The sequence below is a fragment of the Taudactylus pleione genome, unplaced genomic scaffold (assembly GCF_031769625.1).
Source record: "Taudactylus pleione unplaced genomic scaffold, aTauple2 ptg000169l, whole genome shotgun sequence".
Classification (NCBI taxonomy): domain Eukaryota; kingdom Metazoa; phylum Chordata; class Amphibia; order Anura; family Myobatrachidae; genus Taudactylus; species Taudactylus pleione.
In genome coordinates this window covers 918,580-936,350 of record NW_028284571.1, presented here as the reverse complement: position 1 = coordinate 936,350, position 17,771 = coordinate 918,580, and the positions used below count along the sequence as shown (strand labels likewise).

Here is a 17,771-nt window from a genome sequence, read left to right as displayed (position 1 = left end):
TTACTAACTGCTGCTTGGGATTAAATTCAAAGGCCAACACGTCGGCCAACCACTAGAAGACCACATTTTGTATAAGGTTAAAAATGCTTGAATCTGTCCACAACCAATCACATTGTTAGTCATCCCCCCTCACACCGTTGAACCAGCAAAATGACGGGGGTCCTAGGCAAGTGGACTCCTCTTTTGGAGGATTTTCCCCCAGCAGGTGCAGTACTTTATCAACAATGGGGGAGATTTTAAACTAGGCACTGACTGAACACAGCTGCTTTCACCTCCTCTTGTTCCTGGTGTCAAAACCGGGAGAGGACCCAATAAATCACCAGTTGGTTGAGTACTTACAGAACTGTGGGTGTCACTGCTCATACTGCAGACTAAACTCATTTGTGAGTAGACATACCCTTTAATACATAATGTGAATGGACACAAGAAGCAGTGGCTGCTCCTACCTTATGGAAAGAGGGGGGCTGCCCTGCTGCAATTAATTTTTTGGCATTCAAGTTGGGTGCATCCACTGCGCATGCGCAAATTGTCTAACAGGTTAGGTAGGAAAAAACGCTTATGTGCGCAGAAACCTGGTTTCAAGGGACTGCATTGGCTGCAGCTCCTAGAAGCCAGGTAGTGCTGGTGTACTCAACAGAGAAGTGGCTTCCCATTGAAGTGCTTTCTGCTAACGGCAGTCTGGACGCCTCCCACAGGGACTGACAGTCCAGAGTGTAACTCGCAGAGAGCACTTCCGATGTGAAGCTTGCTGCCGCCAGTGCACGGATTAGGATACTGGGGGGCTGTGGTGGATTATACTGGGGAAGGGGGGTGTTGCAGCCCTGCAGGTTCTTGGTAAAATCTGCCATTGACAAGAAGACACAAATATAGATACCAAACGATAGTTGTCAATTATCTCAGATTTTTAAGTTTTGGTAGTTTTCTTGGATTTTTAAGATTTGATTTGACATAACTGTACTAAAGATATACTAGTATGCTATGTAAAGAAAAGTGATTGGACACTGACAGCAAATAGATCAACAAGATTTTATTGATGTCAGTACTTTGTAGGTCCACCACGTGCAGTGATTACTGCAGACACCTTTGTTGGCAAACTGTCCACAAGTTCCTGGATAACAGCAGGCGTTATGTTTTGCCATTCTGCCTTTAGTACAGTGACCAACTGTGACACTGAAGAAGGTTGAGTCGGTCTAGAACGCACCAGTCGCTCCAATTAGTCCCAGAGGTTCTCACTGGGGTTAAGATCTGGACTAGTAGCTGGGTTACTGGATTGCTTTGTATACCAATCCAGCGTCACCCTGGAAACATGACAGACGTCATAGTTATCCTGATAAAAAAACATTTGTTGTTTCCATACAACTGCCACAATGTAGGAAGCACAGAGTTATCGAAAACATCTCTACACTTCTCATTTCATGCAGGAGCTCACCATTTCATTTGCGCGCGGGCGTCCTATAACTTTTGTCTATATAGTGTATAAGCAGTCTTTCTATAATAATAATACAATTGTATAGTCCGGTGGTCAGATTATGGTGGGGAAAATACTGTCCTTTATCTGCACATAGAAATAAAAAAATATTCTGCTCCTGTCCACTGTCAGGTTGTGTTGGGGATGTGTATTCTATGTCTGCAGAGTATAATAAAATTCTATTCTGATCATATCCATTGGACAGGTCAGAGTGTGAAGGTTTAGTGCCCGGTCTGTATAGTGTGTGACAGAAATGGATAATGATCGACTGCTGGACCATTCCCGTTTTGGTGTCAGACGGGTTAGCCGAAATAGACCTACTTAATCTGATTCCTTCCTCCTCCTATTAACACCCCTCGCACATCATTTTCATACACTTTGTTACATTCTGTATCTTCGGGGGGAACTAGGAAGTCCTGGCGATGTGTGGTCTTTTAGGTCTATGTAATTTCTTTTGTTTTGCATGTTTTTTTTTGGCTTGTCCATTTTATTATCTGTAGCATTTGCTTGTACCCCATTTCTATTGTATTGTGACAGCTTCTCATGCTTGAAAACCAATAAAACAACATACTTGATTAAAAAAAACAAAAAATAAAACTATCATCATCATGTCTGCTGCCCAAGTCATAGTTTGAAGATTTAGTGTTCTATGTCTGTATAGTGCGTAATAGAAAGTATTATGATCATGCTATATTGGTTACGTGCGTTGTCACGTGCTTCATAAAGTGTAACAGAATTACAGAAAACCAGTAAGCAGGAATCGTATAGCAATAAATATATTTTTGTTCGATTTGCACACAATAGGCCAACATAGGTTTTGTGCATATGTTCGTAGTTTGTATTTAGCTGATGCAAGGGAATTAAAACGGTATTCATGCATAACATCTGTATCAATAAATACAGTTACTTTGATAGGTCTACCTATAATAAATCTGTAGCCCTGCATTCAGTATGCCGTAAATGGGCATCTTTTCTTCTGCTATAATTCCGTACCCATCCCCTTTACTTTTCTTGGTAAGCCTGCCTCTCGGCTAGTTACACACACAACCAGCTGAGACATATGAGAAAATGGCATTTCGAGCATAAGTAAAGTGCGGGTGGAACTCTATGAAGTTGTCCAGCTGTATTACGCCAGTCACTATGAGTGACTTACTTTTGAATCAATGCTATATCCACTGTCTGGGGTAGACGCCAGCGTCTCAGGGGGGGAACATCGCACGGAACCAGCGGATGCTGAAGAAGAAGTGGACGTTGCTGCACTGCAGCAAAGGATTAAGTAGTTTCTCCAGAGCCCGATGTAAGAATCGCTGCCTGTGACCGCAGTTACTTTCTTTGCATTAATGGGACTGCTGTAACAAAAACCAAACACCACACACAGTTAAAAGCCATGGATAACTACACAGATCGGTAAGCACTGGTAACTGTAAAACATCCAAATTGTTAAAGCACATATATAGCTGGGGAAATTTAGCATTTCTGTAATGCACCTGCCACAGGGAGCATTTATGAAAGTTACCCATGTCTAATGCAAAACTCACTTAATATCAACTTGTGGTGACAGAAGCTGCAGGCGGGCGTAAGAGAACATCCAGGCATAGCTGACAGCTGTGGGGCAATACTTGGGCAGGTTTTCCTGTTTCATGAAGCTGGAGAGGCTGATTATCCATGGATCCTGACCCTGTGTCACATGTGCAAAGATCCAGATGTGTGATGGGCTGACAACGTCAAACTGATGGCTGATTGGGGACGAGCTCCATTCCGCAAGTGTCTGTAGATCTATGGAGCTTGGACAGTACAGCAATGTGGTCTAGAGGCAGCAAAAAAAAAAAGTCAGACCAGTGCCATATTGTAACACTAAGAACATCTGTATTGAGGATACATGGGCTAGAAGGCTCTTGTCACTTAGTAACTATGTTAAACAAAAATCCATTATATGGATAACATGCCATTTTTATAGGCAACTGTCAACAATCTTACCTGATCTGCTCCTGTCAGATGTATGAAGCTTTCCAGAATAGAAGGACTAAGTCGGTCCATAACATCAATAGCCAATTCTTCATCACCCTAAGAGACAGGACAGGGAAACTGGATTACAGACCTAATACTGTTCAGCGATGTGCAAATCTTCCCCGCCACCACCAGCATCTCATAGTCTTCCTTGCAATGTACTGTACAAGTATAATACAAACACAATTTCTTACTTACAGCAGTATTACAGGGACTGCATATTCTCCATTAGCAGAAACCAATAAGTTTGTAGTCTTTCTGTGAAGCCTCAGCACATGAATTACACAACAGATTATACAGAATGGGACTGATGAACACATGAAGGATCACCCTGGTTAGTATACGAAGGCCATAAATCTCTCCCCTTACCTTAGACACCTCTAGAACTGTAAACAGAGCTCGTATCTCTCGGAGGACGTTGACAGCTAGTCTCCGGGTGGCAGGTCGGTTGTTGCACAGAATGACCAGTGCAAACCCTTCCACTACGTGAAACACACTGGAGACTGGGCTTCTTTCCAGAGGGAGAGTGTGTGCTGCGCCATTGTGCATGCCCCGCTGCAAACAGGAAACAAACCCAGACACAAAGATGTACGTTGGGTATTCTTATACATACAGAGGCAGCAATGTAAGAAGCGCTTACCTTACAGTCATACCTAACTTTGTACTAACACAAAACAAGGTGTCACTTACTTTAGGGGTAAGGGGCTGTTTAATGTTTTAGGAGTGTCATTAAAAACCTCCTTGTCCTCCCTGTAAGTGTAGGAAGCATGCAGGAAGGGGCTGTACACGGCAATACTGAGCCTGTAGCACGCTCTCCCACGTGTAACACATGGAGCAGAGCTTTGCACTAAATGTTAGATAGAGAACCAGAGAGCAATGCAAATGTATTTCACCTAACGTGGCATAGAGAGGAGAGAAATTAGACAGCGTTATATATTACATGGGCAGCCGCTGCTGAAATTGTCTGTATGGGGGATGTTGTCAAAGGCCAACAATGACAATGTTTTCATGTCGACAGTGTTAAAATGTCAGAATGTCGAGGTGAAACGTCGTCATTGCCAGAATGTAGACGTTAGAATTACTCTTCAGGAGAGCTAGGGTTAGGCAACAGAGGGAGGGTTAAGTTGGGTACACACCATACGACCGGTGCGAGCCAGCGACAATGCGTTGCAACGGTACATTGCGCAATCTGGTGTAAGAAAGCACAATGTATTATTACATGCTGCATGTAATAGCACTACGTCGTCCCATCTACTGTGCAGAACAACAGATGGGACAATGTGATGAACGACTGGAGTAAACAACGGATCGGGCATGCAGACTATACATCGCATAGTGTTTAACCACTTTAGGGTTAGGGATATGGGGTGAAATACTCACCCGAATGATAGAAAGTTGGGAGATCTGGCCCAGAAGTCACAGTCACATGCCTGCCGGTAACCGGAAGACGCCGCTGGAGCAGGTAACTCACCACTGGGCCGCCAGGGACGATATGCCGACATTCTAACATATTGACATTTCATCACTGTCTACATGTTGAATGTTGACATGGACAACATCGGCATTATGACCATGTCAACATTTTCGTGTCGACATATCATACCCAACCCGCTGTATGGCCATGATGTTGGTCTCTATTCTATGCCAGGTGTAGTGAAAATGTTGTTGCACTTTCTCTGTTTATCTACCTAATGCTGCCTTTGAAACTTCAGCAAGGCTCAATCAGGGGGCAGGGATGACCGTCAGTCAGTCAGGGCTGACCGGCAGTCAGTCAGGGGGCAGGGCTGACCGGCAGTCAGGGGGTAGGGCTGACCGGCAGTCAGTCAGTCAGGGGGCAGAGCTGACCGGTAGTCAGTCAGGGGGCAGGACTGTCAGGGGGAAGAGATAACAGGCAGTCAGGAGGCAGGGCTATGTAGGGATGGCTATCGGTTAGCAATTCATCGATGAATAGTATGTATGGCACAAAACCATCTAGAGTGAACCTTTGATGGTTTGCTGGCTGGCAGGATGGCCCCGCGGGCCAATCAGAATCTGGGGTGGGGCTAAGCTCTGTGCCATGTGTGTGTGTGTGTGTGGAGGGGGGGGGGTGACCATCAGGTCCTAACCTGCCATCGATGGCAGATCCAATGGCCATCGACTTTGATAACTGTCGATGGTTGATGGCCAAAGACTAATTCACAGGACAAAAGTAAAATAGACTGATAAACTCACATGTGATTTTCAAAACAAATAATGGACAGAATTAGGCAAAAAAGTATAAACTACTGAAAATGATTCTATATAAGGCTTCGAAAAGCTTCCTAAAATGGACTACACAATGTTGTTACTAATTAGCGTGGCCTTTGGTGAAGAGTAACCAGCAGCATCTACAACAGCTAAAAAAGAATGGAAATTTTGGCAAGTGCTCTTATAATTTCCTAACACTCGTACACTGAAAGAGACTGAAGAACACTATCATCTGCCGACATATAGTATATGGATAAACATAGAGCATTTGCTTAGAATGTTCCCCTTTATAAACATCTGAAATGTTTTTAAACATCCAGGCATCAATAGGCTCTATAGCAGGGGTAGGCCAACTCCAGCTGCTGTAGAACTACACATTACAGCATGCCCTGTCATAGTTTTGATGTTAAGGCATGCTAAAACTGTGGAAAGGAATGCTGGGATGAGTAGTATCACAGCAGTTGGAGTGCCACTGGTTACCTAAAGCTGCTCTAGATCATGATGATGATCTAGATCATGATGATGACGACGACGACACGAGGATAAGGCAAATGACCAGACTCAGCAGGAACCAATGAGCTGGTTAGCCAATCAGCTACTTGCAACAACTTTATTTATGTTTCATCCTCTGATCTTCCTTCATCCCACCTTCCATGCCAGGAATGATACCAGCGCCCATGTAGGAGGTTGGAAAATACAGGAACAGACGTGGATTGGTGGGTTACAGTTATAAAATGAAGCCATACATACAATATTACAGTAACAATCTTGCTAATTCATTTCTGTAACAAGATGCGTCTGTGCCGTGATGTGGCTGTAATACCTGCGCCTCTGTGTTTTTATTGTGCATCTGTACTGCCTGCTTCCACTGATTTATTAGCTGTACCAGCATCTTCACCGCATTGTCTAAAAGTGTCGGGTGTACATCAGTCACCTCCCGCACAATAAAGTAGACGAATCCTGAAAGAACATCCTCCCGCCAGTCGGGGAAATCGAGCATTAGAGCCTGTAATGTATTGAAAGCCAGCCCACGCAACTCTTCATCCATATGAATTGTGAGCCTAGCAAGAAAAAGAGCAGATATTTAACACAGCGGGCTACATGGAGCATTGTTTATCTCAGCACAGGGGGACCGAGCAGACAGCTGGTTAAAGTGTTTGAAGCTCTAGCTATACACTGAGAATATCAATGTTTCCTGTGTTTGTGTGCATTCTGCTGTCTCAGACTAGCACCACTCTAGTACTGTACACAGACAGCACAAAAGACCCCCCCCCCCAGCTGTGCATATGCCATACTGCCTGGTTTCCTATTACATTACATTTATATCTCTGTAAGTCACTACATTGCTGGAATAGCAAGATTACATTATTCTGCTTTCATTTATTTGGTGTACAATACATTACCTGCATTCTGATCTACACTAAAATCATCCCTATAACAATGGTCAATAGGGAGAAAATCAATTATTTTTAAGAAACATTTATGTTCGCTATTCCTATAAATGCTCTGTGAAATACATGGGCTTTGTCCATCCTCTGCATATTTCTATGTAGTGACATAATACGCGCCCACGCAGCGAACGGTGGTGTAGACCTTAAACAGAGGACTGCATTGCGTCGGGAAGGAGTAAATATATACAGCAGGGAGGGATGGGGCGGAAAAGCAGATACACCGAGGTGACCTGGCATAATATGAGATAATTGTTAGTAAGATCTTCTAATGATGAGCCATAAGTTCCAGCAATAGCTATTTCTGTGTATATGTATAACATACATTACATATATACATATATAGTTTCTGGCAAGATGCGTTGTATGGTGTATGGGAAAGCCGCAGCACTCAAGTTACCTTGCTAGCAATTCAATGAGGTCCGCTCTGCTCATACCGTCAGGAATAAGCCTTGGGATAGCAGCAATACATGTTCTGAACAGGTCGATCTTGGGTTTTCTTTCACCCCTATTAAAAATAAAGTAAATAAGTAGCTTAGAGAAACAAAAAATAAAAACAGGCAGAATTTATGGAGTGCTGCTCTGAGTTTTGCTGATAAGCAATCTGTGTGTGTGTAGTCCAATTATGTCTGTAGCAGGTGATATCTCTGGCTCTAACCGCCCTATTATCCAGGATCAGGCTATAGAGAACCGTAATTATTAATAATGCAGTTAGTATAGGACACTGATGATAAAACAAGGTTAGCTAGTGTAAGGTTTGCATGTCTCTATGGTCTTGTTTCCATTATGCAAACCAAGCACTCAACTCTCGCCGGTCCACATGGCCAGATGCAAACACCCATCGCAATGAGACAGGACAATAGAGACATCCTGCACAAACAGATTGCAAAAAAACATTCCAAATGTTACATTCTATTTTCAGCTTTGTGACAGTTACTTTAACAAAGAAGGAGATTAGAACACTTCAAGAGATGTGGGAACCGCATTGAATGTCTAAAACCACTCCTTACATCCAATTTAAATAACAGATACCAGATATGTGAGGTCAGACAGCCTACACCACAGAGTGATGCACCTTAATCCTCTACTCCGTAATACAAATGCTTTCAAGCTAATTACCAGCACTGAGCAGCTTTATGCTGTACGGTAATTGCTAGAAAACATAAGCTGCTGGGATCATTATTGATCACTGGATTTAAGTACATCAAACATGTAGCTCACTTCTGCAATAAAAATACTCCTAGTGCAAATAGACACATCATCCTCTTATACATACGTGATCATATCCTCAGGCTCTTTATTAGACATCTGCACGCTTGTCATGCACATTGGCCTGCCAACTTCTTTGTCAAGATGCCTTAGTATACTGTCCAATGCCTTGCGTACTTGTGGATAGTAAACAGACATCCCTGCAGAGAAAGGTCAAAACATCATGGTGCATACATAGTATCACTATAGAAAGGAGACTAATCTAGTACTCACACTGGGAGCAAACGTTGTTATGACATAATCTGCCACTAATGAATATGCTTTGCTCGGACTATTTGGTAGTAAAATGTGTTACAAATCCTGATTTTGCATAAATTGCTGTTAATTAGAGAGGTAATCAACGAATGATATGGACTAACGTTTATAGAAATAAAGCAGCATGTATTGATTAAATTATAAATGTTATAAGTACTCTGCACTTTCCAATATACATTGGAATCAATTCACCTGCTATTACAACATATATAAATGTTTTTGTGACGCTATACTTCTAATAATCCGCTAGCCACCGCACATTAGCCATTAGATCATGTAAGCCCTCATAATTCTTAGCAAATCACAAACAAATTTAACCTGTAATCCAAATGTAGGCTGTATCCAGTTTTTAAAAGAGAGAGGCACATGTCAAAATATTTTTGGTTTACATTTCCACTCAGATTTCTAATTCTTAGTTTTCTGACCAGGGAGATCTGGGGATCAGAGCCTTGTATTCTTAAGGCACACATCCATTAGACGACAGGCAAAAGACTGCACGATTACGATATTGTAATCGTGCAGTCGTTTGTCTGTCTGTGATGTGCCTTCACTGAACGAACAGTCATTCAGTGAAGGCACATCAATCATCTGCAAACATGTTGAACCTGACGATATCGTCAGGTTGTACAACATATTTGTACGATGATAGATGTCTAAACTACCTACGATTTTCGAACGATAACAATATAGTTATTGTTCAATCGCTCAATTTAATAGTCTAGTGGATGTGTGCCTTGATGGTGCATACACACGGTCAGATCTGTGGGACGAACGACTTGTACGATTTTACCAACGATTTCATTAACTACGAACGATTTTTGACAGTATTAAAATGAATGAAAATCGACCAAATCTGACTGCAAACACATCAGATGTCAGATATCGTTATCTGACAAACAGGAACGCGTATCGTTCATCGTTGCAGGGACACGTCAGATTTTCTTTCAGATATGAACGATTTTTAAAATCGTTATTGTACAAATCTGAAGGAAAATCTGATCGTGTGTATGCACCATTAGACTATCAAAGAAACTCCTTTAGGACTTCATCTTTTTATTACTACAGGTTGAGTCTCCCATATCCAAATATTCCGAAATACGGAATATTTTTAGCATGACTTAGATAGTGACATCTTTTCTTTTTAGATAGTGACATTTTTTTGCTTTTTGATGGTTCAATGTACACAAACTTTGTTTAAGGCACAAAAATATTACAAATATGATATAAAATTACCTTCAGGCTGTGTGTATAATGTGTATATGAAATATAAATGAATTTCATGTATGTACACAAACTTTGTTTGAGCCACAAAATTATTAAAAATATTGTCTAAACTTACCTGCAGGCTGTGTGTATAAGGAGTATATAATACATAAATGCATTCTGTGTTTAGATTTGGGCCCTATTCCTAAGGCATTCCAATATGGTATGCAATTATTCCAAAATACGGAATATTCCGATATCCAAAATACCCCTGGTCCCAAGCATTTTGGATATGGGAGACTCAACCTGCATAATAAAAGGGCCTACTGTAATGGTGGGCTTTAGCAAAACAATGTTTTATCTGTAACATTTTAATCCACTTTAATAAAATGACATATAAACAAAGACAAGACAAAAATAAACTAAAATGAGGTTGTGGCACTAGCAGGATGCATCATGGGAAGCGGAGTGCAGTGTACTGGACAGAAGGCGTATAAGCTAAGTGAACAAACAATAATGTGACAGAATAAAAGCCATAACTCCGTATGTGCAAAAATAGTATCAAACTAACCAGATTTTTTTTTTGATGCATGTAAAATAGGTATGAAGCAGCAGACACGGCAGCGATCTAGGATTTAATTTACTGTTTAACTCAATAAGAGACTCTGTAAACAAACCTATGACTTTTGCTTCTTCGTCTGTGAGGGTTTTATTCAGGAAGATTTTCTTTACACGTAGGGTGTTCCCTGAGGGAAGAACGACGCCAGTTGTTGGCATAGGGGGCTCCCCATCTTTCTGCTGCAAGCTGTCGGCTATAACAAGGAAGACTCTGAGACCTATATTCATCCTCTGGAAGACATACAGCAAAGGGAGTAAGTGCTGTGATGAAGCCCTGAATATACAGTACTGAAAAGCTCATCTCTGTAATGACTGCAGCTTTTATTTCTAATAGTGCTATCATTATACAGAGTCCCAAAAATGCATCCACTCCAACATCATCCAAGACAGACAGATAATTTATTTCCTGCTATTCTATAAAGATTCCAGTACAACTCAGGTAATCACAATGTGCTATTACATAGCACGTAACATCATGGTGATTCCCACTCTGCAGTGCGAGCAGGAGAGACCTTTCCTATACATTACTCATACATGCCGAAATTAGCCTGAATTCCTCGGGCAGCTGGGCCGTTAATAATAGATTCAGCCAAATCCAATCATAATTACATCTGAACAGGCGGTTTCAAAACTCTGAGCACCTGGTAAGCACATTACCATGTGTGTGGGGCATACATGCCTACTCTCCCAGAACCGGCAAGAGGCTCCTGATTTTTTGAGTAACCCCCGCATCCCCAAAATAGTAGGCACTTCTCCCTTATCCCACCCACATCCTAGTAAAGTGGGCAGAATTGGGAGAAGTTTCCTAGGGATTGACGGTCAGCGAGTAGAGAATTACACAATTCTATGAGAATCGGGCCCCCTATTTAGATGTGTTGATATGATTTGCAGCATTTTACCGCTAGGGGACGGGACTTAATGTCACGGATAGTCTGGCCCTGTCCGCCATCACCGCCCACCTATATCTCATCTCTGGGCTTCTACCGGAGAGATAAATCAGAAGTAGGTCAGTATGTTGTGGGGTTATCAGGCAAACAAAACAATTGGAGATAAAGATGCGTTTTGTATGCTCAACATGTGCAGATGTGTCCATATACATCAAGCCTTAAAGCCCTTCTAGTCACACCATACGGAGACGAGACTCTGCAGCACCAAGCAACTTTTCGTGCTACTTACAATGCGTCTTATTTGCAAAGTGTTGCATATAGGACGCACAAGCAGCTTATGCGGATTAAAATGATAAGCGGCATGCCTATATAGTGTGCGCGACTGTGGCTGTATCTGTTTGTGCAACTTTTTCCCTTAAAATACAAAGACTTTCGGCGCTACCAAGTCGCACGGTGCTCGCGTGTTATGTATAACGCGACTTGTAGCGCACAGAGGATATATGTATGCGGACACGTCTGTTTTATTTCAACAAATAGGTTTTTTCCACGTATCACAGACAAGCGGTCTATTCAGCTAGAAATAAAGTCATTGTTTTACCTCTGGGTTGATAGTAAATGTTTTCGAAGACTTTCCAACACTCAGAAGATCAAATATTATTTCTTTCATTGCAAAATCTAAACGTTCCTAATAAAAAAAGAAAAAAAATAATTTTAGCAGCAATTGAGGAACAAGAGCTGTAAGTAACACAAATAACAATTATCACTAGATAACAAAATAGTAAAGCATATCGAAATACTCACATCATTAGGTGTATTGGTTACTGAAAGCCAGGAAGTGAAAATGATATAGGAAAACAAAAAGTACACACGATTTCCGTAGAATCTTACAGATGTGCCCATACACATCATTGCTGCAGTTGCGCCAAACAGCCCCTCTCGGTGTTTCAGATCCCATGCTACTCTACTGGCGCCGGGCGTCTTTTGCAACACAACTAGGATGCACCAGGAGACTGCGCTGATTAATGCGATTTGCAACACTTTTATATCTGTGTGCGGCCGAGTCTGTATACGAAGCACAATGGAACTTGGCCTGCTGCATCATAGCTATATATGTATATAGATACAGACTCGGTTGATATTTGCTACCTAGCAGCTGGTGTGTGGGTGAGCAAGCCTCCAGACTGCCGCTGGAGAAGGTAAAGTGAAAAAAACATCGCTAACCTTTTCCACAGCCGGGGGAGCAGGCCATGCACATCATAGGCGCGGTTAGGTGCCCCTTATGTACACAGCAGCGCTGGTCATGTGTGTGCGCAATTACCTGCGTACCCACCCTGGCAGATTTTTTTTCGCTGAAGATGGAGGATACAGCCTCTGTGTATCTGCCACATACACTTTACCTGTGACCCAACAATATGCTGTCCAGTTACTCTTCCTCATCAGTGGAGATACTTTTTAAAATAAAATTAATTAACCCTGTCATGTCAGATAACAGCAGGAACAGTTCCGAGGCAGAAAGAGTGCCTCATGAGGTTCACTCTATTTCTCCTTTTCCCCACAAGGTTATGAGAAAAAGTTCCTCCAAGAGGAAACATGCAGGTAAGCATGGGTCTCCAGCCACTAACCTGCACCATGTACAACCACGTTCTCCTAAGGGGTTGAGTAAGCAACGATCGCAGCCCCCTACTCACCAGGAAGAGGATGGCAGTTACCCCTCTGTGGACTGTGGGAAAACGCTCCCGTATATACAGTATTGTTCAGTTCACTTTAGAATCTCCATCATAAAAGAGGATGTAACAGTTCTTCAAAATCATTCCAGGATATTAGATATGCCCGCTCTTTTTACCCCGAAATTGACCCAGCACTCAATGAAGATAAAGCTCAGAGTAACAGTATTGACAAATTACTTCGAAAGATTCAATTTACATTTTTAGACACTGACTGCCCTCTGCTATTCTTACCGGACAAAGCAGAGAAAGATGGAGCTTCTAGCGGTTGTTTAGACTCTAAGACGGCCCTCCGAAAAGCTTTATGTAGCCAGCCACCTTAATGAAAATACATTAAATTTCATATTGAACACTTGAAGGCCCAGTTGGCTGGCTAGAGCAGGTCTACCTGATTTAGCTCCTAGAGCAGTGGATGTTCGTAAAACTCTGACCTATTTGGCCCATATATTACTGACGAAGTTAAGGTTCGTTATAAAGCCTGCAAGTCCTTTGCGGACCTCTGGGGTCACCAGTCCTCTAAGTGGCCCTTTCACTAGTTCGGCTGATCTGTGGAGCCAGCAGTTTGACCAGAGACCAGCAAGGCGCTCCCGATGGCAAAAAGTAGGCTTCTCCAGAACACGAGTTGCTAGAGATGCTGTGTCTGCCATCCCCAACTCCTCCAGGATAGACAGAGCTTTGGTAAGTCCAAGTACTTTCTGACTTCTCACCTTGGCGTATCTCATGAAATACAGGTGGCTGCTGAATGTTATAAAAAGAGGTTTATACTTGAAACTATTGAGATTTCCTCACCAGAGGTTTCCCTTCTCAGGAAACGTCAACCCTCTACTCAACGTTTTAACCCTAACATTATCTCTGGGCAAAATATAAATTGTCAGATGCTTCTAAGACGGGCTGGATCAATCATCATGGTTTGAATGTCAAGTCCCTGAATCAATATATAAAACATTGCACATTCAGAATGGGAGGTCTGGCAAAAGGTCCGTTTCCTTCTTACCCAAAATGACTATTGCATAAAGACAGACCTCAAGGATGCCTTCCCATGCAATTCAGGTCCACCCAAACTATACGGCCATTCACCCGACTTATGAAAGCTGTAGTTACACACTTCCAGCAGAAACAGATCAGTTTCATAATTTACTTGGACAAACTCCTTGTAGTCCATTCAGAACGCAATAAACTAATCACTAGTCTAGGATGCACAATAAATTATGTCAAATCAGTACTGATCCCTTGCAAGTGTATAACCTTTCTAGGATTCTTACTAGATTCCCATTCTCTCTCTATAGCAGTACCATCAGAGAAGTGAGCAGACATTAAGATGTTGTCTCCTGGACTCTCTAAAGACATGAGGGATCTTGTCTAGATCATTGGGAAAATGAGAGCTTTAGATTCAGGGTTTCTCCATGCTACTCTCACTCTAAGAACCTTCTGGGATATCTCCCCAGGAGAGGTCTCATCTGGTCAGACAAGATACTGCTCACCCCTATTGTATGCCAGGAGATAAACTGGATAGTCATTCCCCTACCTCCTCCTAGATCCCCCACCGAACATCACCTCAGATGCTTTCCTCACAGACTGGGGAGTGCTCACACAGGACAAAGCAGAAAGAGGCAAGTGGTCTGCCCAGGAATCAGAAGCCCATATCAACCTCTTAGAACTGAGGGCAACCAACTTAGCCCTATTTACTCTTGTGCCTCCTCAGCTACGAGACATTCCAATTCAGAATCAATCTGGACAGAACTGATGTTATACATACAACAAAATGGGTGGCACATGATCCCTACTGCTTTGCCAAGAGGTAATAGACATCTGGTGTCGGGCAGTATAAAAATCTATTTTGCTGGTTGCTATGTACGTATCCGGAGAACTAAACAAGCTTGCAGATTCCCTCTCCAGGACACGCTTCAGTTTATACAGTTTCCCTGTCAGGAATCTTTTACAACATTTTGCCTGATTCATTACGGATCGCAACTGTGATTATGCATGCAGTCTCACTGCGAAAATATGCTAATGATTGTGATCGCAATGCCGTTGCAGCTAAACATAATGCTGCCCACTTTATATCCGTAATACTTTGCAAGTCTGTGAAACCATTGGTAACATCGAGTACAACTGGAGCCTCACGCACACTTGCACAAGGCCTGATCTTACTCAGGAATTGCTAACCCATCGCACGCAGTGAAAGCCCAATGGCTGATTTATGCACGTCACTGTAACAGCGTTCAAACGCTCTGGCACACCTGGGTTTCGACGACCACCCCCCCTCAGTATCCCCAAACGGACTTCCGGTCAATCACTTTGCGATGGGACTGCGTAGTCACTGCAATCGCAGTGGAGTCTTCCCGCACTGCGATGCATACGCATGCGCAGAACACAACAATCGGCCGAGTGTGCAATTGCAGTTGTGATTGGTAATGAATCAGGCCCATTGTGACAACCTTTGGTCAGCACAGTTTAACTTGTTTGCAACCCCATCCAACAGTCAGGTTACAACCTTTGTTTAGAAAATCTGCTCCCAAGCAGTCTTCCACACGGATGTGTTGTTGGACAGATCTTGTCCTCCTGTATGCCTTGCCCCCTTTGCCTTGCTGTTGAGGGTTCTTCACAAGATCAAAGCAGACAGGGTACCCTAAATTATTCTAGTATTCCCTGTCTGGCCCTCCAGGATTTGGTTTCCCCTAGTCAATCACCTGCACAAAGGGCCCAAACTTCCCCTAGGACTGTCCAAAGATTACTACCAGAGGACCAAAGATCTGCTTCAGGTGTGACCACAATGTATATGGATGGCAATATTGCTTGGTTGTTAAGACTCAAGTCTCCCGGCTACTTCCACTGATTTAATAAGTAAATCACTAAGGCCCAGAACGAGATGTAAATATCCATTCATGAAGGAATTTATTTCCTGGCAAACCACCCACCCCACCCTACCTCACACCCATCCTCTGCTGTCACCCAGCAATAGATTTTCTCGCTAGCAGGTATGAAGCAGGGTTGACATCTGCCACCATACACTCATATGGCTCTGCTCTTACACTCCTGATTCCCATTGTTTCTGAGAAAAATCTTTGTTTGACTAAAGGCATTTTATTATCTAGGCCATCATGTCCACGCTACTCTACCACCTGGGACACTGAACCCTTTCTTGTTTTTTTGGCCACTACAGTATGTCTTCTATCTCTGATATTTCTTGTTTTCCCATGAAACTGGCATCCCTAAGGGCCTTGGCTTTCACAGCAAGAGGAGCCTAACTTTCCTTGATACACATCTCAGACCTCTGGATGACGCAGACCCCAGTCGGTTTCCACATTGTACTCAGGGAATACACACAAAACCAGTTGTATTCATAGGCACTTAGTAGAGTTTGGTCTGGTTAGAGACTAGTCAGATGCCACCGTTTCCCTAGTGGATTCTCACTATCACAGCTTCCGAGGCGATTGTTCCCAACTTTTCATTACTTGTCGTAAGCCTTTTCACCCTGCCAGACATACCACAAACAGAGGATGGATAGTTTTGGTGATGTGAGATTACGGTATTGCCACTAAGTAATTTCCTCCGTGGTGCTGCCATCACTTCGGCAGCAGGCAAAGGGTTGTCATTAAAATCCATCATGCAGGCCGCTTGTTGGTCGTCCACTCAGGGGCATATCTATAATGGGTGCAGGGAACACGGGCCCCTGGGTCCAGGGGGACCCCCACACCGCACACCCTGCACCCATAATATTACTTACCTCTCCACAATGGCGAGGGGGCCGGCGCTGTAAAACGACTGGAAAATGGCCACGGAGGCCATTTTCCCGTCGTTTGCGCATGTGCAGTACAGGGAAAATGGCCGCGGCGGCCATTTTCCAGGTGACCTGTGCATACACTATAGACTCTAGTGCCCAGAGTCTATAACTCCGGCACTGGCCGCGCACAGCTCAGTGCGCTGCCTGCCGCCGGCGGAGTGGAGGGGGCCCGTGTCAGAGACTGCACATGGGCTCCCTCCTCTCTAGAAACGCCCCTGCGTCCACTTGTACCTTTGTTAAGGATTATTGGAGACCTACCGATCTCCAAATGATCGTGTTTCTCAGAGAAACCTCCGGGAGTGTGGTAGTCTACCCTTCAGCTGTTGCTAGGTGGCAAGCCTCCCAACAAACAAATAGTAGTTTGCATGACCTGCAAACTTACTTTGTTCTGGGGAATAGGATTGCCGCCTAGCAACAGCATCCACCCTATAGGGGTCTGTTGGTTCATTTAAATTATTGCTAATACCAGTTTTCTCCTTTGGTTACAGGTGTGCCAAGGAGGCCAGAAGAAACAGCAAGTGCAATCACCTAAACAACAAAAATGACTCCAGCCTTTTTATTCTTCCGTTGTCGCAGTTTTGCCTAAAGGTTACAATCCATTTTTCTGGTTGCAAGACACCCTTATTTTTTGTTTCCCCTTACCAGTTGTTTCCATTGCCTTGTTGAATTGAGTTTATGAATACTACCAGTAAAACCTGTTCACTCTACATCCATTAGTCTCTAGTCCTTTGGTATGCTAATACAGTTCTTGGTGTTAAACCTCTCCTCCTCATGTTCTTCTTAGGATTGTCATCTGTAAGCTTCTGTAACAATCAGCACGCAGGTAATCGGGAGCACACGTGCGCGGTTGTGCACATAAGGCGCGTCTATCCGCGGTTTTTG

General features: G+C 43.2%; 1 protein-coding gene across 8 annotated transcripts in view; it reads right to left on the bottom strand.

The window, feature by feature from the left end:
* FRYL (FRY like transcription coactivator) overlaps nt 1-17,771 on the bottom strand; it is a 310,032-nt gene that overhangs the window by 76,013 nt on the left and 216,248 nt on the right. For all 8 annotated transcript variants that reach the window (XM_088475243.1, XM_088475244.1, XM_088475241.1 and 5 more), the window contains 9 exons: nt 11,980-12,066; nt 10,554-10,725; nt 8,426-8,558; nt 7,550-7,657; nt 6,525-6,762; nt 3,845-4,030; nt 3,446-3,532; nt 3,007-3,275; nt 2,622-2,817 (listed from right to left, as the gene is read on the bottom strand). In XM_088475243.1, the coding sequence (XP_088331369.1) occupies nt 2,622-2,817; nt 3,007-3,275; nt 3,446-3,532; nt 3,845-4,030; nt 6,525-6,762; nt 7,550-7,657; nt 8,426-8,558; nt 10,554-10,725; nt 11,980-12,066 (1,476 nt within the window). The remainder of the gene's footprint in view (nt 1-2,621; nt 2,818-3,006; nt 3,276-3,445; nt 3,533-3,844; nt 4,031-6,524; nt 6,763-7,549; nt 7,658-8,425; nt 8,559-10,553; nt 10,726-11,979; nt 12,067-17,771) is intronic.